Here is a 24380-nt window from a genome sequence, read left to right on the forward strand (position 1 = left end):
AGTCATCCGCATATGATACAATCTCGACGCCGTCAGGAGGGGGTGGAATCGAGGACATGTAGAGGTTAAACAGTGCCGGAGATATCACCCCACCTTGGGGGACTCCCTGTTTAACTCTACGCGGTCTTGACTTTCTGTCCCTGAATTCCACGTACGACTGGCGTCCACACATATAATTCAGCACCCAACGCTGCCGATAGGGACGTATTCTCGATGTCCTCAAATAATGTGGCATGGTTGACCGTATCGAATGCTTTCGATAGGTCAAGCGCCACGAGGACCGTCCTATGACACGACCTGGGCTGGTTAAGTCCCTTATTAATATGTGTCGAAATGGCATGTAAGGCTGTTGTCGTACTATGTACCTTACGGAATCCATGTTGATGGTGGGCAGCTGGAAAATTCTCCACATGGCTGGGGAGGAGTAATGCCTCAAGTGTCTTGGCTACTGGCGAAAGAAGGGATATCGGTCTGTACGATTCACCTTTGCTCGAATCTTTGCCCGGTTTCAGTAGTGGAATCACCCTTCCCATTTTCCAGACATCGGGTATAATGTGTGATTCCAAAGACAAATTGAGGAGTCTGGTCAGGTACTCAACTCCCAGTATTCCCAGATGCTTCAGCATTAGCATTGAAATTCCGTCAGGGCCCAGCGCCTTAGATGGTTTCGCGCTGTTGATGACATGGGTTAACTTCGGCTGCAGTAAATTGTGGTATGTCATCGGCTCGGAGACCACGTACACGACGGGTGGCTCTCCTTTTCGCTCTATCACTCTCGGGATGCTCGACAAACTGTCGGTTGAAGTATTTGGCGCACCTCTTCGGATCAGTCACAGTCACGTCGCCAAATTTGACTGAAATCCCATCATCCCTTGTGGATGGGTTCGAGATGGCTCTAACTGTTGACCACAATTTACCAGTTCCTGTTCCTAAGTTTCATTGCTTCAGGTGCTCTAACCAAGTGTTCCGCTTGTGCTCGTCGACTATCTTACTAATTTCTAGATTTAGTTCTCTGATTCTAGGATCAGCAGGGTTAGCACGACGGCGTTCATCACGCTCGTCTGCGAGTCCCGCCGCTTCGGCTGGGAAGTTGGGCCTCACTTGGGCAATTCGACCAGCGGGTATGAAGTGAGCGGCTGCTGCGTTGATGATGTCCCGGAACTCCCTCTGGGCAACATGAACATGTGAGGGGGACGGGAGCTCACTGAAGCGGCGATCGGTGTATTCTCTGAAGCCTTCCCAGTTGGCTTTCTTTTGATTAATAAACGTCCGGCGTTCAGAGGTTATGAAATCGGAGGGTCGGTTGATGGTGAGAATTATGGGGAGGTGGTCCGAACCCAATGAAATGACGGGTTGCCAGGAGACGTCATTTATCAGACCAGGCGCAAATTCTAAGTTAAACGTTTCATCGTTCATAAACTGGTGTGCCTTTACGAATATTATGTTAGAGTAAATTGTCAGCAGATGCGATGAACTAATGCATAGTACAGAGATCTTTATCGGCATAGTCGAATGTGATTAATGCAAAGATGATGTTACTTGAGTTTTGTTGTGTATACATGAGCGTGGGGTTGTTTTTATTTTTGTTCATTTAGTGGTTTGTATGTGTGTTTGTTATTCGCGGATGGTTTATTTGTCTGGATGAGGTGTTGTTTTCAATAAAGCACATGTGTTTTTGTTGTTGTAGGAATATTTTGGCTTTGCTTGGTTTTGTTTGGCATGCTTCAGTTGTATAGTTGGCGTTGGTGTGGGCTGTTGCATCTTTTAGGCAGGTAAATGAAAGTTATTAATATTTTATCGGTAGTTTAGAAAAAAGTTATTAAGTTAATATTTAGGAAAATATGTTGAAATTGAAATTTTTATTATTCAATGTAAAAAATTAATATTCAATTCCAGATGAATTTGGAAATTTTATTCAACTTTAAATGGATTCGAACAAATTTAAAAAATAGGGAATTGGTAAGTTTTCTTTTAAAAATTGGCTTTCTTTCAACTAGAATATTTACGTTTTTATGACCTTTTTATTATCAAAATTACAGGTTTTTAATACCTTATTTTAGTATTTCTTTAATCAAATTTTTTAGAAACCAATGTAATATTTTTAATGTAAAAAACAATTATTTAATTTCAGAATAACCCCTTAAAAATTTGGAAACATTTTTACTACTCCTTTGCTTGTAATTTAATAGTGAATTGGTAAGGATTCTTTAACTTTCTTTTAACCCTGGACAGTCATCCTTATTTTTTGTACATTAAAGTCATCCTTCGTCATTTTGACTAGGGCTCATTTCAAGACCCTATAATTTTTATCGTGAGCGAAAATTTTGTTTTAATTAGTATAAAACAAAAATTCATAAAACGGTCGAATTAGTACAATTTAAATTTACCATTTCCCAGTAGACTAAAATGCATTTTAAATCGAAAATGAAATTACGTGTCGTCATTTTGACGAATGATGACTGTCTGGGGTTAACCAGAATATTTGGTTCTTTATGCATATTATTATGTTTTTCATTAGATTTTTTGGAAACCTATTTAATAATTTTATTTAAGGTAAAAAATAAATATTTAATTTCAGAGTAACCCAAATAAATTTGGACAACTTTTTATATTTTCCCTCAGCGTACAATTTAATAGAGAATTGGTAAGTTTTATATTAAAACTTTGTCTTTCTTTCAACTAGAATATTTATTGTATTGTATTTATTGTATTATGTCCTTCACATCGATAACAACAAATTCCTTACACCATTTAATAAAATGCCCCAAATATGTTAAGTTACAAGCTAATTTAAAGACCAAAAAAAAATTATATTTTATTACATGGTAATTTTTAACAATTTTCTTTATTCCTTCCATTTTTTTCAGCAAGATATGTGAAAAATATACTTACGATGAATAAAAAACTAAGGAAAAATCAAAATGTCCAAAAAGCGAGTTAAAATAAACTACTTTCTTGTTCCACGTTGTCATAATTTTCATTCACAAAAACATTCATCATAAGTTTTTATAATAAAGTACTTTTGCTTAAAGAAAGTTTAATTTTATTGTATGAAAATTTTCATAATAGTAAAACGGTTTGTTGTTCCTTTAATTATTTAATTTCTCTGTAAAAATTAAAAATAGTTTATTCGTCGACATTTTAAAGAGACTGTTAACCAATTTTTATTATCGGGTTTCCCAAAAAATAAGCAAGTAAACCAAAATAATACTGACTTTTTAACTTGGTAGGGGTATATAAATCTTATGGTGTTGTAAAAATGAAAGAGAATTATAAACTAGACAAGTTGAAAAAAACCTTAAGGGCTAAATCATGGTCAATATTACTACTATTTGCAATGGAAAAAGGTTCACTGTTTTTTTTCAGTGTACCACGATTCATAATTTCTCTCGTCCAGCTTTTCTATTTAGTACAACGATGAACTCATCTTTCCGTATTTTTCCCTTTACGAAAATCTTGAAAAACTGTCTTGATATTATTCCTTTGAAAATTTCCTTTCAATTGATTCTTGATTTACAGCCTCCAGTACGCCCTGCACCCATAACCTGATAGAAATATTCTCAAGATTCCAATATATCGCACAGACCAAAAAACACGAATACTATTTAAGAATTGTTTTTTTTTTTTCTATAAAAGTCTTTATTCAATATAATATAACGAATGAAAAAAAAACGGAATGACAACAAACTCAAAATACAATTTGTCTTAACAAAAAAGCAAAGGCTACTTGATGAACATGTTGCAAAGTGGTATTTCCAATAATTTGGATGGATTTTTCAATTTTTTGGGGGTGGTCACGAATTATCGGCCTTTTCGCTCTAGGACGCTTAGTTTAGGAGATATGTAATAAAAATTTTAGTTTTTTTAGAGTTTGGGTGGATTTTTAGAAATTATTGAGGGTGGTCACGAATTATCGTCCTTTTTGCTCTAGGACGCTTAGTTTAGGAGACATGCCTAAAACGTGTTTTTCTTATAAAAATTTAAATTTTTTAGGATTTCGGTTATTTTTCAATTTTTTGAGGGTGGTCACGAATTATCATCCTTTTCGCTCTAGGACGCACATTTAAGGAGATATGGCCAAAAGAAGTTTTTCATATAAAAATTTCATTTTTTATGGATTGGTGGATTTTTCAATTTTTGGAGGGTGGTCACGAATTAAAGTCCTTTTCGCTCTATGATGCTTAGTTTAGGAGATATGGCCAAAAGAAGTTTCTCATATAAACATTTGATTTTCTTTAGGATTTGGATGGAATTTTCAAAATTTTGTGGGTTGGTATGAATTAACGTTCTTTTGGCTTTAGGACGCTTAGTTTGGGGGATATGGCCAAAACAAGTTTTTCACAAAAAAATTTATTTTTTTTAGTATTTGAGTGGAATTTTCAAATTTTTGGGGTTGGTCATGAATTAAAGCTCTTTTGGCTTTAGAACGTGTAATTTAGGAGATATGACCAAAAATATTTTTCATATAAAAATTTTAATTTTTTAGGATTTGGATGGAAGTTTTAAAATTGATTTTTTAGAATTTGATTTTCGTATAAGAAAATGGTTATATGAGGTTTGATTTTTGGGTGGTCAGGAATTAACTTCTAAAAAATAAAATGAATTTTCATTGGAGTAAATCGGTCAGCCGACGATGCAATTCATATCAGCCACCCTATGGACCTATGGGTTGCACGGTTCGTGAGCTTACCTTGCACAAACGGAGCTTCATGAAAATCGGGATAAATGAAATTGTTTTTTTTAAATTTAAAGTAAAGTTTATTTATAAATAATAATAAATAATTTGTTGGGAGACTTTTTGTTTTTAATAACGTATACGAGAAACATGATGTCAATCGAATTGATGTGTCATGATAGAAATCTATACGAAATAATTTAATTTTATAATAAATATTTTTTCTGTTGAACAATACATGCATACTTAAATTGATACCAGCAAGAAAAATAAAGGATATATGTATGGGTCGATTTATGAAGCCTTAAATCCAATTCCGCTTATATTTGAATCATTGGTAGTAAAATCATTTATACAGATATCTTTAAAAAAAATCCTTAAAACTACAAATCTCACTTCCCCTAGTGTTGTCGAGGCGGTTATTCTTTTTTGCGCCTCAACCAACTAGGTATGCATTTATTAATCGCCTCACCCAATTGGCGATATATCATTAGAGCCAATATGGGCAAAACTAGCCTTGCGTCTTTGAATAGATAGAAATAACAGGCGACAATGAAGAGAACCATATCGGTGGAATAGGATATGGCAGAACGAACTTTCTCTTGGGCCTCTTCATCGCTTATGGGCGTGGGAGGATGGGTGGCCACTTCTACTGATTCGTGTGAAGATGATATCAAGGGCGAAGCCTTTTGGTTTTTCCCGTCCAGTGAGTTCGCTTTAGTATCAACTATTAAAGGTCTTCTGCCAATAGGACCGGGTGATCTTGATTCAGTTGTAGCAGATCTTCTTGTTGTGGATAGGGGTCTTGTTGTGACGGATGCCAATGGTTCATATGCTGAACCTATACTCGAGGCTGGCCTACTGAGAGAGGTATCGCGAGAGCGGGTACCCGAAGGAACTCTTTTTCTGAGAACGCGTTTAACCTTAACCAAACGTGTTCGACCTCTAGAATCGGGACGTTCTTCCACAGTTTCACTTATTACAGTGCTGATAGTTTCGCACTCATCCACCGGTGGCGTTGGGGGTGAATGTAATGGCGGCGGTGTAGATAATACAGGAGGTGTTTCGGGTTTATTGAGACTTGGAACTGTGAATGACAACGGTGTATTCCGCTCGCTTGGGGTTTCTGGTTCGGATCCTTGGTATTGAACCTGTTTCATGGACATGTCACTGGCTGTTTCACGAACATGTACCATTTGACCTCGTTCTGATATTGATAATCTTGGCTTGTTGCTCACCGGTGGCACCAAACCAATATCGGGACTTTGCGAACGCCTTGCTTTGTGTTGATTGTATTCAGCATTTTCGTCGTCCTCATCGTCCAGTACTCCATCTTGTTTGGCTTTCTCAGCAATCTTTTTCAACTCCTCCTGATCCATGTATATGGGCGTGTGATATTTCTTAGTTGTGCTGACTTGCTGCACCAATTCACTGTAGTGGTCCACTGCAGCGTGGGCTTCTTCGAGCATAATGCGTTCGGCTTCTTTTCGCTTTCGTTCCTCCTCCTCTTCTTTGGACTTCCGCTTCGCATCGGCTTCAGCTTTTAACAAGGAGGCGTTGGTTTTCTCCTGAGGATTAGATATCATTTCATTTTCCTCTGTATTTTTTTCAGTGGCCGAACGCTTGTCCCTTTTAAAGAAGGACTTTATACCCTTGGCGATGTCTAGCTTATCATGGGAATTAGCATTTGTCTTTGAGGTATTGGAAGTATCATTGTTGGATGGATCGGCTTGTAGGACATTCTCATATGAGGGTCTTTTCAAAATAGGTTTTGGTACAAAATCCGGGCTTGGTAAGGGGACTGGTCTTGTCAATACCAATGCTGCCTCATTAGGTGTTGGAGCTCGATAGGGAGTGAAAACTCCTGCCGACATGTCACGTGGATGATAAGTCTCTAGCTCTCGTGGTGTGGGCGAACGAGTTCGCGCCATTAACTCCATTTTGAACTTTTCTATGGAGTCTTCATCCGACGATGCTGTACTTTCCGTATAGTCTGAACCGATATCGTAACTATCTTCTCTTCGTACTCGATAATCATCGCTGACCTCGCCACTTTCTTGGCTTTCCTGACGCTTGCTTAGCATTTGAGGCATCTTACGTGGTGTGGCTTTGATGTCAGTTACGTTTTCCTTTGAGTTCCATTTATGTAGAGTCTTAATGTCCTGAGTAATGTCCGCCGATTGTCTCCTCATCTCACTACGTTTTTCAAACGATAGTCTTTCAGCTTCGGTCATGGAACCTAAGCGCTTGCGGACATTGGCCGGCGCAGCCAATTTGTCTTGGGATACCTTTAATTTACGTGCTTTTTCAGCTTCCTCCAGCTCAACAGCTTCGTAAAAGCGGGCCATGGCCCTTTCGTAGAGCAATTCCGTAGAGCTTACCGAACGTCGCATAGGGAAGGTATGCAGGGTGGAATATTCCAGCAAAGCTAAATCAGGAGCCGATATGGAGATAGGGGGAGGTTGTATGGCATCCTCTAGATCCAATTCGAAGGAATCTTGCTCTGAAAAGAGAAGTTAGATGGAATTAGTAGGAATTCTAGAACAAAAGTTCGCGGGGAAATATAGAGAGCGTGGTGGAGTGGATGGGAAGACGACACTTACTGTCTTTATCGTTGACCTTGCTATTCTTGTCGAATACAACAAGCATGAATTCGTTGCTGGTGTGCACATCGTCATGCTTATCGGTATTTGACATTTTGCGAATTGGATTTTGGGATGCCAAGGAGGTGGTGGTCACCGATATAGGTGACGTGGGAGTGGTAACTGTAGTCACTGTAACTTTTGGAGGAGCACTTATTTCTATTGTTGGGGTTGTTGGAGTTGTGGTACTGCTACTATTTCCATTTTTCACTTCACGCATTCCAGCAAACTTTAGATCGGTATCTTGGCCTAGAGAAGATGTGGCTATTGCCATAGCCAATGTTGATGCATTTTGGGCTGCAGGGCCCAGAGCTTGTAAGCCGGCATAAGGAGCAGAAGTTTTTGCAGTATTTGCGGCAGATGAAGATGACTTAATGGGCCTCATTAAATCCTCATCATGATTGGGAGTAACATTACGGTTGCGAGTTTTCATGAAATCAACAATCGTTGAATTCTCGGCTACAGGTTCTGTGGTGGGCGTTGACGGCGTCGGTGTTTTGGAAGACATCGGTAATTCTTTGGGTTTCAAAATGCTTTGCAGGAAGACTGGTTTCTTCGTTGTTGTGGGTGAACGTTGTGGTGATCGCCCTTCTCTACCGATAGCAGCTTCGATGTTCAAGGTCAAATTGTTCGGAATGCTACTGGGTTGCTTATTAATTGCGTCGGTAGAAGTCAAAGGTGAGGGAGTTTTACCCATTGCAGTTCCATATGACATTTCACGGTGCAAATCTTCACTGTCGAATACTTGAGGCCTTATCTTACGATCCGTTTTTGGTGAAAAACGCCCAAGAGTTTCGGTGGCCGCGTCCACGGTTGGTCTGGATGGCGATAGTGTCTTTCGCCGAGGAGGTACAGGTCTATTGGGATCCTCATTAAGTTTTACCTCAGAACTGGGTTTCGTAATACCCCGTTTGGGATCTGGTATGAAAAGTACATCAGACTCTTCACTGGGATCGCTAACGCCGTAAGGATTTTCCGCTTTCACTCGGAACTTATATTCCGAACCCTCAATCAAATCATGTAGGGTAGTACTAAGAGAGCGTGTTGTTGCCGCTTTAAGCCAAACATTCCAGCCAATACGAAAATATTCGACTATATAGTTGCCTATCTTGCAGCCTCCGTCATCAATAGGGGCTGTCCATGACAGAGTAGCCGATTTGCCGAAGGACATGTTTAACCTCACCTTCCCAGGGGGATTGGGACGTGCAGTGACAGTAACCAAAAACGAGCTAACATCCTCGCCTAATTTATTCGAGGCCTTGATGCTATACTCGCCCCGATCATCCCGTTGGACATTATCGATTTTCAACATGGAATTCTTGTCGGTATTGATAATCTCAAATCTTCCGCTGTTGGCTATAGCCTCACCCTCATGCAGCCAGGTTATCTGAGGCAAAGGTTGACCCGCTATACCAACTTTCAGGCGTAACACCTCTTCGGCCTCCACGATAAGGCCATCTTCATAGGTACGTGGCAGACGTATCTTAGGCGGAGCTTGTACAAAGAGTCTAGCCTTCGTTACGACATGACCAGCTCGATTAGTCGCCGTGCACTTGATTTCACCCTCATCGGTCAATGCCACCTGATGTATGATCAAGACACTAGCGTCGGTATCGTTAACAATTTTCGTTCGTCTACTACTGAAGATTTCATAGCCGTCTTTGAACCAATTGATTTCCGGCGGTGGTTGACCAAGGAATTTCACACGAAATTCCATTCGTTCGTCCTCAACAGCATGCATATCCTGCAGTTCGTCAATAAAGCGTGGCACACTAATAGCATTACGTTGTAGTGTTACGGTTAGCACATCCGACAAATCACTGGGATCGGATCGTCCAACAATATTTTCGGCAAAAACACGGAATTGATAACGCCATCCTGGTTCCAGACCACTGATGGAAACTTCACAATTATTAACGGGTATTGGGGTAGCTTTCACCCAATGTGGTGAGCCCATGCGACGATGTTCGACAATGTAGCCGGTAATGGGAGAACCTCCATCGAGTCTTGGACGTTCCCATCGTAAGCTAACAACGTCGGGTTGTTGTTCGGAGACTGCTATTAATAGGGGTCGCCCTGGCGGGGAGGGACGCTCTGTAAAAAAAATATTAATATGAAATAAAATGAATTAAAGTGTAGAATTGATTTTTAATCACTGTGAATACTCCATATTTTGCGTTCGAAATCGTGATTTTAGTACTACGCTTAGCAGAACATTGTAAATGTGCATTTATTGTAGTGACAGGTTTTTGACAGCATTTTGATGTATTGCATTCAGAAATAAAGTCATTCGTGATGGAAATCAAGCGCCATAGTGCTGGAAAACCGCAAGTGCTAGCCACATTGAGATGTATAAATAAATCTTTTATTTGTCGTACCCTTTCTCGTTACCGTCGTAATGGCAATGTTTAATCGCATCCAAAATATTGACAAAAAAAATTTAACAACGGCAGAAATGATCCGAAATGTGAAGGCCAGATTTAAATGAAAGCCGCAGTGGAAGAAAACTTGTTCGTGAACTGAAGCCATCGACGCACAAAAAACGAGAGACTGGAAAGACCCACTGAATTGGATGGTTTGCACGAAAGTGATCAATTACAGAATTTATTTTGTTTGGACAAACCTTGAAAATATATATGCTTGAAGCAGAATGTGTTGTAATCACGCTACGTTGTTCTAAAGTCACAACTTTAAGAGCACTTCAAAATATGTCCTCCCAAATATATTCTTTATTTTAACTATAAAGGAAGTTCTTTTAATTCATTTTTCCATATTTTTAACGGGTAATTGTAACTTTTTTTGTTTCAAATGGGTTGAAAACAGAGTAAAATTTAATAAAATGGTACCTTTAATTAAAATTTGGTCGAAGAAATGCCAAATCCATTCTAGAAAAATCGCGATGTTTGAAAATATTTGAAATCAAATCTTTCAGATAAGCGTTAGAATGCATTAAAAATCATAAAAAATTAGAAAACTTATTTATTTGGCAAAATAGCACAAATTTTTATACCCAACACCATAGAGTGGTCATGGGGGTATAAGTTTGTCATTACGTTTGTAACATATCGAAATATCGATTTCCGACTATAAAAGTATATATATTAGAGCTTGACCGAAGTCGGCTTCGGCTAAAAATCGATAATCGGCCACGAATCGACCTTCGGGGTCAAGAGGCCGATTGACCGATGCCGAAGCTTTTTGAATAATTTATTTGATATTGATTTGTCCAAGTGTTGAATTTGTCTCGTTCGAAACTCCAAGTATAAAAAAAAATATAAAAATTATTTTTGTCATTATGGTATCAAACTACTGGACAGAATTACCTTTTATTGTTGTATTTATGCATTTGTTGAAAAAATATTCTAATATTGAACTAAAACACACCAAATTTCTTTAATTACAAATTGCAGGAAAATAATCGGCTTCGGCCGATTATTGATTTTTTGCCGAACATCGGTTTCGGCTTCAGCCAAAAAAACCCGCTTCGGTCCAGCTCTAATATATATTCTTGATCGATGTAAGCATGTCCGTCTGTCTGTTTTAATCACGCTACAGCCTTCAATAATGGCGCTATCGTCCTGAAATTTGGCAGAGATTCGTTTTCTCTTTGTAGGCAGGTCAAGTTCGAAGATGGGCTATATCGGTCCAATTTTTGATATAGTCCGCATATAAACCGACCTCCCGACTTGGGGTCTTGGGCTTATAAAAACCGTAGTTTTTATTCAATTTACCTGAAATTGAAAATCTAGATGTATTTTAGGACTATAAAAAGGTGTGGAAAATGGTGCCATGTTTTGGTATAGCGCCCATATAGACCAGTCCCCCGATCTTGCTTCTTGGGCGTCTAGAAACTGTATTTTCTTTCCGATTTGCCTGAAAATGAAAATTATGAGGTATTTTAGGACCATAAATTGGTTTGTCGAAAATGGCGTTATCGGTCCAAGTTTTGGTATAGCCCCCATATAGACCGATCTCCCGATTTTATTTCGTGGGCCTCTAGAAACTGTATTTACTATCCGATTTGCCTGAAAATGAAAATCTAGAGGCATTTTGGGACCATAAAGAGGTGTGTCGTCCTGTGGGTCCTTTTCCGTCCATGTTTTGATATAGATCCCATATAGACCGATCTCCCGATTTTATTTCTTGGGCTTCTAGAAACTGTATTTACTATCCGATTTATCTGAAATTTGAAATCTAGAAGTATTTTATGACCACAAATAGGTGTGCCGAAATTGGGGTGTATCGGTCCATGGTTTGGAATAGCCCCCATATAGATCTCCCGATTTTACTTCTTGGGCGTCTAGAAACTATATTTTCTATCCGATTTGCTTGAAATTGAAAACGTAGAGGTATTTTAAGATCACATATAGGTGGGTCGTAAATGGTGCCTATCGGTCTATGTTTTTGGTATAGCCCGCATATAGACCGATCTCCCGACTTTATTTCTTGGGCTTCTAGAATCCGTAGTTTTTATCCAATTTGCCCGAAATTACAAATCTAGAGGTATCTTAGGACCATAAAGAGGTGTGTCGAAAATGGTCTGTATCGGTCCATGTTTTGGTATAGCCCCCATATAGACAAATCTCCCGATTTTACTTCTTTATACGATTTGCCCGAAAATGTAAATATACTGGTATTTTAGACGCTGAAAAATCTGTAACGCATTTATTTTTAGCGGTCCATTTGGTAAGGCATATATATATAGACCGATTTAACTCCTTTGGCCCGGCCGAACTTACTGCTGTACTTGTTTTAATTGACATCGAAAACACTGAATTCAGATCACACTTTAAGAAGTGATGCAAATTCAGTGCAACGGTTGTTGAAATGGGGGACATCCGTCCTATGACAAATCCATGTTAAATTTATGGCTTCTGTGCCAATTTTGCACCACTTCCGGATCCAATAAGGACATTTTCACTATTTGTTTTGGCGACGCTGTTTTTGCTGCAAGTATATTTTACAGAAGCGATTTTTTAGGGTAAACCGCCGATTGGCTACCAAAATCTCCGGACCTCAATCAGTTGGACTTTTGCGCCGGGTGCATTTGGGAGAGTATGATTAGTGTCGACCATCTCAAGAGGGCGCTTTGCCGGGAACATACCACAGAACCACTTTTGGGCAGCATGTTTGTCGGCTGTCTTAAGGCCATAATTCATGCCAAATATAGGCAATCAACAAAAATCTAAACTGCTTATAAAATTTGATGTTATTTTACTTTTGAATAAATTTAATAAAACATTTAAAACCAGGTATATACGGCCGTAAAATCGGCCAGGCCGAATCTTATGTACCCTCCACCATGGATTGCGTAGTAACTTCTACGAAAGACTGTCATCCACAATCGAATTACTTGGGTTGGGTTGGGTATCTTAACATCGTTTTCTAAATTGTGAGTTAGTCCATACGTGGTATATATTAGACAATTATTTGTAAGTCTACAAATAATTACGAATCGATATGGGCTTTTGCACGGCACGTAGAGAGCCAGAATTGAAATATGGGGGTCGCTTATATGGGGGCTATATACAATTATGAACTTGATATGGACCAATTTTTGTGTGATTGGGGATCGATTTATCTGAGGGCTATATATAACTATAGACCGATATGGACCTAGTTAGGCATGGTTGTTAACGGCCAAATACTAGCACAATGTACCAAATTTCAACCGAATCGGATGAAATTTGCTCCTCCAAAAGGCTCCAAAACCAAATCTCGGGATCGGTTTACCACCACTTTTGGCATGGTTGTTAAATATCATATACTACCACCACGTACCAAATTTCAACCAGATCGGATGAATTTTGCTTCTCCAAAAGGCACCGGAGGTCAAATCTGGGGATCGGTTTATATGGGGACTATATATAATTATGGACCGATTTCGACCAATTTTTGCATGGTTGTTGGATACCATATACTAACATCACGTACCAAATTTCAACTGAATCGGATGAATTTCGCTCTTCCAAGGGGCTCCGGAGGTCAAATCTGGGGATCGGTTTATATGGGGACTATATATAATTATGGACCGATTTCGACCAATTTTTGCATGGGTGTTTGAGGCCATATGTTAACACCACGTACCAAATTTCAACTGAATCAGATGAATTTTGGTCTTCCAAGAGGCTCCGAAAGCCAAATCGGGGGATCGGTTTATATGGGGGCTATATATAATTATGGACTGATGTAGACCAATTTTTGCATGGTTGTTAGAGACCATATACTAACACCATGTACCAAATTTCAGCCGGATCGGATAAAATTTGCTTCTCTTAAAGGGTCCGCAAGCCAAATTTGGGGGTCCGTTTATATGGGGGCTATACGTAAAAGTGGACCGATATAGCCCATTTGCATTACCATCTGACCTACGTCAATAACAACTACTTGTGCCAAGTTTCAAGTCGATAGCTTGTTTCGTTCGGAAGTTAGCGTGATTTCAACAGACAGGACATGCTCAGACCGCCTCAGAATTTCACTACGACCCAGAATATATATACTTTATGGGGTCTTAGAGCAATATTTCGATTTGTTACAAACGGAATGACAAAGTTAATATACAGTATGTCAAGAAAGTCTTTTGACATTGCCAAATATTTCAAATTCCAGAAATGATTGAAATATTAAATATTTTATTTTTTTGCAGCAATGCTGTGTACGTATGTATACTTTGCAAAATACATAATAAAATATTTTTTTAAATTTCATTATATTTAATTTTGGAACAAAACATAATTTTTAACCTATTGTCAAAACACTTTCTTGACATACTGTACCCCCATCCCATGGTGGAGGGTATAAAAATGGCGTTTTACTTTGCTGAATCACATATGAGCCGCTCTGTATATGCTAGCATATTTAGGGAAGCCATTGCTTAGCGCAAAAATATAAAGAAAATGTTTTATTTTGTTCTTATTTTTCAAATGAAATCCCAAGAAGTGAATTAGCATAATATCTGGGGAACTAATGTGAAATGAATGCACTGGATGCTTAAAAGAAAAACTTCCAGCATATTTTGACGACGTTTGTTTACATGGCGCCATCTACGGTGAGCTGAAAAACAATAGAGTATTGTTACGAATGTGATATTTCTAGATTTAAGTTTATTTAAATTAGTTTACGTTAATTTAAATTTCAAATTGTAACGATAAAATTACGTCATAACTTGTTAGAGTCATTTCTTTATTTTCTAGTACTTAAACATCTTTTGTGTTTCCAATCGTTCATTGTAAAAGTAACGCCTTTTGTTTTACTTATTGACTTATGTTATGCCTGCACGACATCTACCTAATCTAGTAGAATGCACTAGATTATTAGCATAAGCCTAAAAGTATGTGTGCCATATCACCTGTAAAATAACCCCGATAGAACATTCCAGATGGCTGTAGGCAATGAAGATAACCAGTTGAATATGTGGTGTTAGATAAATTGTATCAAGATAGTTCTAGATGGTTGTAGGACAGACTATCCAGAATTTTCGAAATCGTCAAATCATGGTATATAAGCCCCTGGCGGAGGGAGCAGTGAAGTCAGTCGTACACAGAAAAAACTATCACTAAAATATTTCCAATTAAAAAGTTAATTGAAGTTGAAATTTTTTTCAATTAATAAATTAATTGATACAATTAACTTTTTAATCATGATAGAAACATTAAGTTAATTAAGTCAATGATTGAAAATTTTAAAATTTTTAATTAAAAAATTAATTGATACAATTAACTTTTTTTTTAATTTTTAATTAAAAATATATTTCAAACAATCATTTGTTAATCCAAATAAAAACTCTAAGTCAATTCAGAAAGTAATTAAAAATAGTTACCTTTTTTAATTAATAAATTAATTGAGTTTTGCAATCAACATCAATTAAATTTTTAATTGAATCAATTAAAAAATTAATTGAATTTTTCTGAAAAATCAATTAATTTTTTAATCAAGAATTTTTTCTATGCCCAATTAAAACTGTGATTGATACTATCATTTAAGTGATTGAAGACATTTCAATTAAAAAATTAATTGGATCAATTAATTTGGTGATTGAATCAGAAAAAAATTTTTTTGTGTGTAAGCTAAAGTTTATAGTACACATCGTAGAGAAAATAAGTGAAACCAATCAGTTACACCAATAAATTGTAGATTGTCGTTATTTGAAAAGAACTGTGTTTTAATTATCGGGTAATTAAATACGCCTCAAAATAAAAACGTAACAGTATATTTACTATTTGTTAGTATTCATGAAAAACTGATGTAACATATATCAATACCAGAAAAAGTGCATTAATGGTAAGCCATTATTCCCAAGCTTACAATTGTACTGTGTGTATTGCACAAATGCCATTGGTAAGTAGTATTTGTTTTTACTTCATCTGTAAAATGGATTTGCAATAATTAACACTTTTCTTTTTTATAAAATCGAATACATTTTCATATTATCCATAACCTTTCTTGACCTTAGGATTGCTATATTTTGCATATGTTTCATGTCACATTTTTTATTCCATTGTGTCATTTTTAGCATAAGGATCGATTTAAGATTGAAAAGGTATAAGCAAATCGTATCTGGGTCAAAGCCAATATTATAAGCAGTACCTTATGAGTCAACAATGAGCTGTATTAGTAGTAGTCGCATTGTACCTAGAAAGTAATTTTAACCTAAATACCTTCCTGCTAAACGAATTTCACAAAAGGGAAAAACAAAAGACTAATACTAATATGCATATCTATGTATATGTGTATAGATGCTTATTTGAAAGCAATCATTGGACAAGCAAAACAAGAAAATCTAAACAAAATTGGTAAACAAAATGAAAATGGGGAAAATGAGAGAATACGATATTTCTCTTTATGTGTGATGGTGCTCTTCTACGATACTTCAATTTCTTTACACGGACCACAAAGAATTTCTCTTAAAATCTCTTTTGATAGTTTTATTAAAATATATTATCTTTGTTATTTGTCTGACATCATATTTTTGGATGCTCATTTACGCATAATCGCATAGAAAACTGCTGAGAGAAAAAAAAATGATTTCCATAGCTATTCGCCAAAAATTGAATACTATTGAATGAATGAAGATGGATGCGAATAAAAATTTCAACACGAGTTTGTTTTAGAGAAAACTGTGGTGTTTCCTAAACCTTCACAAAAGCTCATGTATATATTTAAAATATTTTGTAAACCCCATATCCCAGAAACTAATAAAGATAAACGCTCACGCCCCTCTTTATACGGCAGTGTAAGTCAGAAAAGAACAACATTTTATTATACCCTGCGCCACACTGTGGAACAGGGTATTATAAGTTAATGCATATGTTTGTAACACCCAGAAGGAGACGAGATAGGCACATGGTGTCTTTGGCAATAATGCTCAGGGTGGGTCCCTGAGTCGATATAACCATGTCCGTCTGTCCGTCCGTCCGTCTGTCTGTGAACACATTTTTGTGATCAAAGTCTAGATCGCAATTTAAGTCCTATCGCCTTCAAATTTGGCACATGTTCCTAATTTGGGTCAGAATAGAACCCTATTGATTTGGAAGAAATTAGTGTGCAAAATTTGATTGAAATCGGTTCAGATTTAGATATAGCTCATATATATATCTTTCGCCCGATATGGACTAATACGGTCCTAAAAGCCAGAGTTTTGGCCCAATTTGGTTGAAATTTTGCACAGGGAGTAGATTTAGCATTGTAGCTATGTGTGCCAAATTTGATTGAAATCGGTTTAGATTTAGATATAGCTTCCATATATATTTTTCGCCCGATATGGACTTATATGTCCCCAGAAGCCAGAGTTTTGGCCCAATTTGGTAGAAATTTTGCACTAGGAGTGCAATTAGTAATATATTTAGTCATGTGTGCCAAATTTGATTGAAATCGGTTCAGATTTAGATATAGCTCCCATATATATGTTTCTCTGATTTCGACAAAAATGGTCAAAATACCAACATTTTCCTTGTTAAATCGCCACTGCTTAGTCGAAAAGTTGTAAAAATGACTCTAATTTTCGTAAACTTCTAATACATATATATCGAGCGATAAATCATAAATAAACTTTTGCGAAGTTTACATAAACTTGCTTCAGATTTAAACGTTTCCCATATTTATACCCTGCGCCACACTGTGGAACAGGGTATTATAAGTTAGTGCATATGTTTGTAACACCCAGAAGGAGACGAGATAGACACATGGTGTCTTTGGCAATAATGCTCAGGGTGGGTCCCTGAGTCGATATAACCATTTCCGTCCGTCCGTCCGTCTGTCTGTGAACACATTTTTGTGATCAAAGTCTAGATCGTAATTTAAGTCCTATCGCCTTCAAATTTGGCACATGTTCCTAATTTGGGTCAGAATAGAACCCTATTGATTTGGAAGAAATTTTGCACTAGGAGTACAATTAGTAGTATAGTCTAGTGTGCAAAATATGATTGAAATCGGTTCAGATTTAGATATAGCTCCCATATATATCTTTCGCCCGATATGGACTAATACGGTCCTAAAAGCCAGAGTTTTGGCCAAATTTGGTTGAAATTTTGCGCAGGGAGTAGATTTAGCATTGTAGCTATGTGTGCCAAATTTGATTGAAATCGGTTCAGATTTAGATATAGCTTCCATATATATTTTTCGCCCGATATGGACTTATATGGCCCCAGAAGCCAGAGTTTTGGCCCAATTTGGTTGAAATTTTGCACTAGGAGTGCAATTAGTAATATAAAGGGTGATACGGTGATTTGGGTGAAAGGGTGATTTGGTCAAGGGAAAAGCGTGTAAATCGGTTTAAAAAATCAAATTAAATTTCTTTTTCAAGTTCAATTAGTATAAAATTCAGGAAAAATATTCAGTTAGGCTTTCGCTTTTCCAAATCCAAATTGCCGGGCCTCACGCTTGACACCTGCCATCCGATTTTGTACAGCCACCTTGTCCACCTTCTTCGCCGCAGAAAGCCAGTTTGCCTTGAACTGCTGCTCGTCCTTAGCAGTTTTTTTTGGTCTTCTTTAGGTTCCGCTTGACAATAGCCCAGTATTTCTCAATTGGGCGGAGCTCTGGCGTGTTGGGAGGGTTCTTGTCCTTGGGAACCACCTGCACGTTGTTGGCGGCGTACCACTCCATGGCCTTTTTACCGTAATGGCAAGATGCCAAATCCGGCCAAAACAGTACGGAACAACCGTGTTTCTTCAGGAAAGGTAGCAGACGTTTATTCAAACACTCTTTCACGTAAATTTCTTGGTTGACAGTCCCGGAAGCTATGAAAATGCTGCTTTTCAAGCCACAGGCACAGATGGCTTGCCAAACCAGATATTTCTTTGCGCACTTTGACAGTTTTATGTGCTTGAAAATATCTGCTACCTTTCCCCTTCCTTTTGCCGTATAAAACTCCTGTCCCGGAAGCTGCTTGTAGTCGGCTTTGACGTAGGTTTCGTCGTCCATTACCACGCAGTCAAACTTCGTCAGCATCGACGTGTACAGCCTCCGGGATCGCGCTTTGGCCGTCGTATTTTGTTTATCATCGCGATTTGGAGTCACTACCTTCTTGTAAGTCGATAGTCCGGCTCGTTTTTTGGCTCGATGCACGGTTGTAGACGATACACCCAGCTTATATGCGGCATCTCGGAGAGAGAGGTTAGGGTTTCGCTTGAAACTACCGGCAACTCTCTTTGTCGTCTCAGCGGCTTCCGGTTTTCGATTTCCCCCCGATCCAGACTTCCTGGCTGTCGACAAACGTTCCCCGAACACTTTAATTACATTTGTAACGGTTGATTTGGCAACTTTTAGCGATTTTGCCAGCTTTGCGCGAGTAGCTCGGATTTTCGCGATGCGCGAGCAAAATTTTGATACGATGCTCTTCTTGCTTGGACGGCATTTTGACAACTGAAGAGTGAATTCCAAAATCAAAATAGGAGCAACATTCTTCACACACACACCTTCAAAATGAGGGGTATTCAGGTTTTTTAAATGCAAAATTGAAAGAAATATGTCAAGTTTATATTGACCAAATTTTGACCGTATCACCCTTTAGTCATGTGTGCCAAATTTGATTGAAATCGGTTCAGATTTAGATATAGCTCCCATATATATGTTTCTCTGATTTCGACAAAAATGGTCAAAATACCAACATTTTCCTTGTTAAATCACCACTGCTTAGTCGAAAAGTTGTAAAAATGACTCTAATTTTCGTAAACTTCTAATACATATATATCGAGCGATAAATCATAAATAAACTTTTGCGAAGTTTCCTCAAACTTGCTTCAGATTTAAACGTTTCCCATATTTTTTTACTAAAATTGTGTTCCACCCTAGTGCATTAGCCAACTTAAATTTTGAGTCTATAGATTTTGTAGAAGTCTATCAAATTCTGTCCAAATCGAGTGATATTTAAATGTATGTATTTGGGACAAACGTTTATATATAGCCCCCAACACATTTGACGGATGTGATATGGTATCGAAAATTTAGATCTACAAAGTGGTGCAGGGTATAATATAGTCGGCCCCGCCCGACTTTAAACTTTCCTTACTTGTTTTATATATGCCTGTTTGGTGGGATTAATCACCACCTTTTATTGAGATTAAGGAAGGAGATAATGGTTCCGCACCAACACAACATTTTGCATTCAGCTGTGGTTCATTTCTCTTCATGGTGCAATTGTTGGCATGCCCGTCTTGCATACATAGGGTCGTGGGTTCAAACCCAATTTGGACCAAACACCAAAACCTTTTTCAACGGTGGAGTATCCCCTCTACACCCAAAGAAAAAAAAAACGTTTGGAAAACGTGTACCGAAAACGTTTTTCTTTTGTTGGAGTTTTTTGAATTTCTTCGAAAATATTATTGGTGTTTTTGATCTCAGCTTAAAACCATGCATTGACTAAACTACACGTGTAGCTTAACCAACCCAGGAAAAGTATGCTTGTCAAATTTATTTGGGCAAAACCCTATAGACTGCAAGATGGTTGGATGTACAGCTGTTTCGGAATTACCACATTCCTCATCAGCATCATCTACTTCTTCGAAAATTTTAAACTTTTATCACCAAAAAATTCGTTTGTTACAAAATTTAATTTTTTTCAATAAAAGAAATTATTTTTGAACAAACAACACAGTCCATTTCGTTTATATCAAGCACTGTTCCTTAAGTCTTTAATGACACACATTTTACTGTTGCATAGTAAAAATGTAATATAGTAGTATGTAATGTTGAAAACCTTTTCGAAATCTTCCGAAAATATACGGAATATTTGTAAAAAATAAAACATTTTTTGGGATCGAACCCAGGACCCTTGGTAAGCAAGGCGGACGTACCAACCACTGCTCCACGGTCCCAGCTAAATGTATGTTTCTCTTAAATAAAATTTGTTTAATCGGCTCGTGGGCGCCGCAAACTATGCTATATAAATATAACTTATAACGATAATTGTCTATTGATGTCAATAACAGCTACGTAGCCCAGTGGACAATGTGTTCGACAATGTTTCAAGAGCAAAATGTTATTTTTGTATGGTGACCATGTAACATGTTTGTCACTAAAATGTTATATTTTCGTCAAATATAACCTGCTTGCCGAAATCAGATACATGATTTTCGAGAAAATAACATGGTTGCGAAAACCATGTTACATGGTCACCACCCAAATATAACATTTTGCACTTAAAATATGTTTGAGGTGATCATATTCCTTCTCTAGGTGTAGAATCGAGCAGAGCTCTGTGCTAAGAGAGAAATTCACCACTGGGGTATCACTATGGACTGAATTGTCTAAGTCAGCCTGTAATATCGGGCTGCCACTATACTTAAACTATCCTAACCTAAGTGGTGTCACCCATAGCATTAATAGTCATTAAGCAGAATCGGGCTTATGGAAGAGTTTCATGTATTGTGCATTTAAATTTCTCCGAACGGTATTAGATTAAAAATTTTAATAAAACTTGATCAAATGTGAATTCGGAAAAGCGAAGTAAAATTGCTCCGATAATGCGTATCCAATTTTTAACGCTGGATCAGCTTCAATGAAAACTTTAATTTTTTTAACTCGAAGTGTACAAAATGTGGAGAATTATTAACATGGACCGCTCGTGAAGTTATCAAACCAAATGAAGAAACCGGAATACCGGATGGTTCCCTAACTGGCACAAGAAATTAAGTGCCCTTTATATTTCAAATAAATCGGATAATTAGCTTTTTATACCCACCACCATAGAATGGTGACGGGGTATAATAAGTTTGTCATTCCGTTTGTAACACATCGAAATATCGATTTCCGACTATATAAAGTATATATATATATATATATATATATATATATATATATATATATATATATATATATATATATATATATATATATATATATATATATATATATATATATATATATATATATATATATATATATATATATATATATATATATATATTATTGATCAGGGAGAAATTCTAAGACGATATAACGATGTCCGTCTGTCAGTCTGTCTGTTGTAATCACGCTACAGTTTTCAATAATGAAGCAATCGTGCTGAAATTGTGCACAAACTCGTCTTTTGTCTGCAGGCAGGTCAAGTTCGAAGATGGGCTATACCGGTCCAGGTTTTGATATAGTCCCCATATAAATCGAACTCCCGATTTGGGGTCTTGGGCTTATAGAAATTGTAGTTTTTATCCAATTTGCCTGAAATTTTAAATCTAGAGGTATTTTATGACCATAAAGAGGTGTGCCAAAAATGGCGAGTATCGGTCCATGTTTTGGTATAGCCCCCATATAGACCGATATCTCGGTTTTATTTCTTGGGCTTCTATAATCAGAAGTTTTTATCCAATTTGTCGGAAATTGGAAATCTAGAGGTATTTTCGGGCCATAAAGTGGTGTGCCGAAAACGGTGAGTATCGGTCCATATTTTAGTATAGCCCCCATAAGAACGATCTCCCGATTTAACTCCTTGGGTTTCTAGAAACCGTAGTTTTTATCCGATTTGCCTAAAATTGTAAATATTCTCGTATTTTAGGCTCACAAAAACGTGTATCGGATTAAGTTTTTATCGGTCCTTTTGGTAATGCCTCCATATAGACCGACTTCACTTCTTGAGGGCACTGATCATGAAAATTGCTTGAAACTCAATGTAAAATTTCCAGATTTTACTTCTCGGGTGAAAATCTACAGATTTAAGATTTTAAATCAAGACGTTATTTTACATTTTTCTTGCACACTTACAAGAGATGTTAATGATTCCTCTAAAACTCAAACAAAAATGGTTCTTATAAATCCAGAATCTGATATAGTCCTCATAGGTGAAATCTTTAGATTTATCTTCGGGAAGTGTCCTCAAGTCCTCAAGACCTCCTGAAATTTCAAAGGAAACCCTAATATTTGGTTCATGGTGGTGGGTATTTAAGATTCGGCCCGGACGAACTTACTGCTGTATATACTTGTTTTTTTTTTTTCATTTTCCCTTTGAATTTTCATATTTGTTTCTTGTTTTTCTTGGAATCTGTTGTAGGTCATTTCCGCATTTTTATGATATTGCAGTTGTTATTTTTTAATTGAATCATAACCACCGCATTATTTAGGGTAGGCCCAAAACACTCTCGCCAATCTGTCAAAGCAAGGAATTCATTCACAAAAATATGCTCATTTTTTCTTACAAACACGCGTGTGTTACACTTCGTATGCGTTTCGTTTTCTATATCTTTTGAGAGAGTATCTATCACTGAAGTCTTTTTTTAAAGATTTTTATTCCGAATTATTTATGGTCGGTATTTTCGAAACGAATACAACGACAATAAGGCACCAACAACAAAACACGCTGACGTTGTGTCGAGATGCAAAGTCAACCACTTGAGTGTGAAAATGGTTCTAAAAATAACCGCATGTCTGGCGCTCCCACTAACGTTTTTAGCTTTTTATGTCGAATATAAAAAATAATTTTGCCCTATTACACGAAAATAAAATATGGAATTTTCACAGTGAATAAAAAAAAAAAACTCAAAATTGAAGACAATGTGTATGTGTGTGTTTGTCAATTCACCTGCTGATTTCCAATGGACATTTTTCTTAGGCCGGCCACTTTGAGTTTGATGTTGTAATTTTCCTTGTTGATTGCCCATAAAAAATTATTCGAATATATTTTTAAATATATATACAAAAAATTTCTTTTTATAACAAAAATGAACCTTAAATTTTATACTACGTAATTTTTTTCTTCATCTAAAAATGCACTTTTTCGTTTTAGTATTAATTTTTCGTTGCGTTTTGGGGAAACTTCGATTAAACCATTTGTTTTTTTTTTCTTTTTTAATTTTTTCATTAGGTTAGGTGTACTCCTTCATTTTAGGATTTTTGAAAATTTTCTTTTTTTTTGGTTAATAATTTTCAATAATTTATTTTCTGCTTAGCTTTCGTTGATGGCACAGAGCGAGCGTTAAATAATCCCATACAAAGAACACCGAGCAACGCAACACACTTTTCAAAATTATTTCATACTTTGCCTGTCTGCCTGGCTACTACTCGTCGTCCATTGGACCGATTGCTGCTGGCTACTTGGCCATTACCTTATCTCTGGGAGAAAGAACGACGATAATGGGGGAAAAACCAAAGAAAAGATCGCAAGAAAAACGCATTTCGGACGCAAGGAAATTTAAGAGAATATTTCATTTGTGAAATTTCTCAAAAGAGATGAAGAGAGAATTTTTGTTGTTTTGATGTTTTATTTTGTAAAACGTTTACTATTCGAAATACTATGGAATGTTCTGAATGATTTTTTTTTGAATGGAGAATGAGTTTTTTCTCTTTCTAAATTTTGGTCTTAATCGCACACCTTCAAAAAAACAAAATCGCTCTTGTAACATACACAGAAAAAAAAACTATCGACAAGATTTTGCAAAATTAAAATTTTAATTGAACCACCATAGAATGGTGATGGGGGTATAATAAGTTTGTCATTCCCTCTAAATATTGATTTTCGACTATATAAAGTACAGTAGAATTCATTTATAGCGACCTCGGTTATAACGACCATCCGTTTATAACGACGAATTTTCAAAGCAAGTTTGGTTCTTAATAGTTTGTACATGCGCAAGCAT

General features: G+C 36.9%; 1 protein-coding gene across 2 annotated transcripts; it reads right to left on the minus strand.

The window, feature by feature from the left end:
• Positions 1–4731: 4731 nt before the first annotated feature.
• Positions 4732–23854, minus strand: MnM (myomesin and myosin binding protein). 2 transcript variants are annotated; one of them, XM_075303320.1, is made up of 4 exons: positions 23782–23854; positions 23327–23389; positions 7279–9411; positions 4732–7178 (listed from the first exon to the last, which is right to left on the minus strand). In XM_075303320.1, the coding sequence occupies exons 3-4, from the start codon at positions 9272–9274 to the stop codon at positions 5095–5097; spliced, it is 4080 nt and encodes a 1359-aa protein (XP_075159435.1). In that variant the 5' UTR covers positions 9275–9411; positions 23327–23389; positions 23782–23854; the 3' UTR covers positions 4732–5094. The 2 variants fall into 2 exon arrangements, with proteins under 2 accessions (XP_075159435.1, XP_075159434.1); XM_075303319.1 differs by having other exon boundaries at positions 23327–23833.
• Between the last annotated feature and the right edge of the window lie 526 nt (positions 23855–24380).

The sequence above is a fragment of the Haematobia irritans genome, chromosome 4, assembly GCF_050003625.1.
Source record: "Haematobia irritans isolate KBUSLIRL chromosome 4, ASM5000362v1, whole genome shotgun sequence".
NCBI classification, from domain to species: Eukaryota; Metazoa; Arthropoda; class Insecta; order Diptera; family Muscidae; genus Haematobia; species Haematobia irritans.

What these genes read in the sequence shown, in the direction of transcription:
- MnM (XM_075303319.1), bottom strand. Translation starts at nt 23,405, where the DNA reads ATGGGCAATCAACAAGGAAAATTACAACATCAAACTCAAAGTGGCCGG. An exon ending in TGTCCATTGGAAATCAGCAG is followed by an intron (nt 9,412 to 23,326) that starts GTGAATTGACAA and finishes TTTTTTTTACAG; the next exon opens with AGCGTCCCTCCCCGCCAGGG. An exon ending in CAAGGTCAACGATAAAGACA is followed by an intron (nt 7,179 to 7,278) that starts GTAAGTGTCGTC and finishes TTCTCTTTTCAG; the next exon opens with AGCAAGATTCCTTCGAATTG.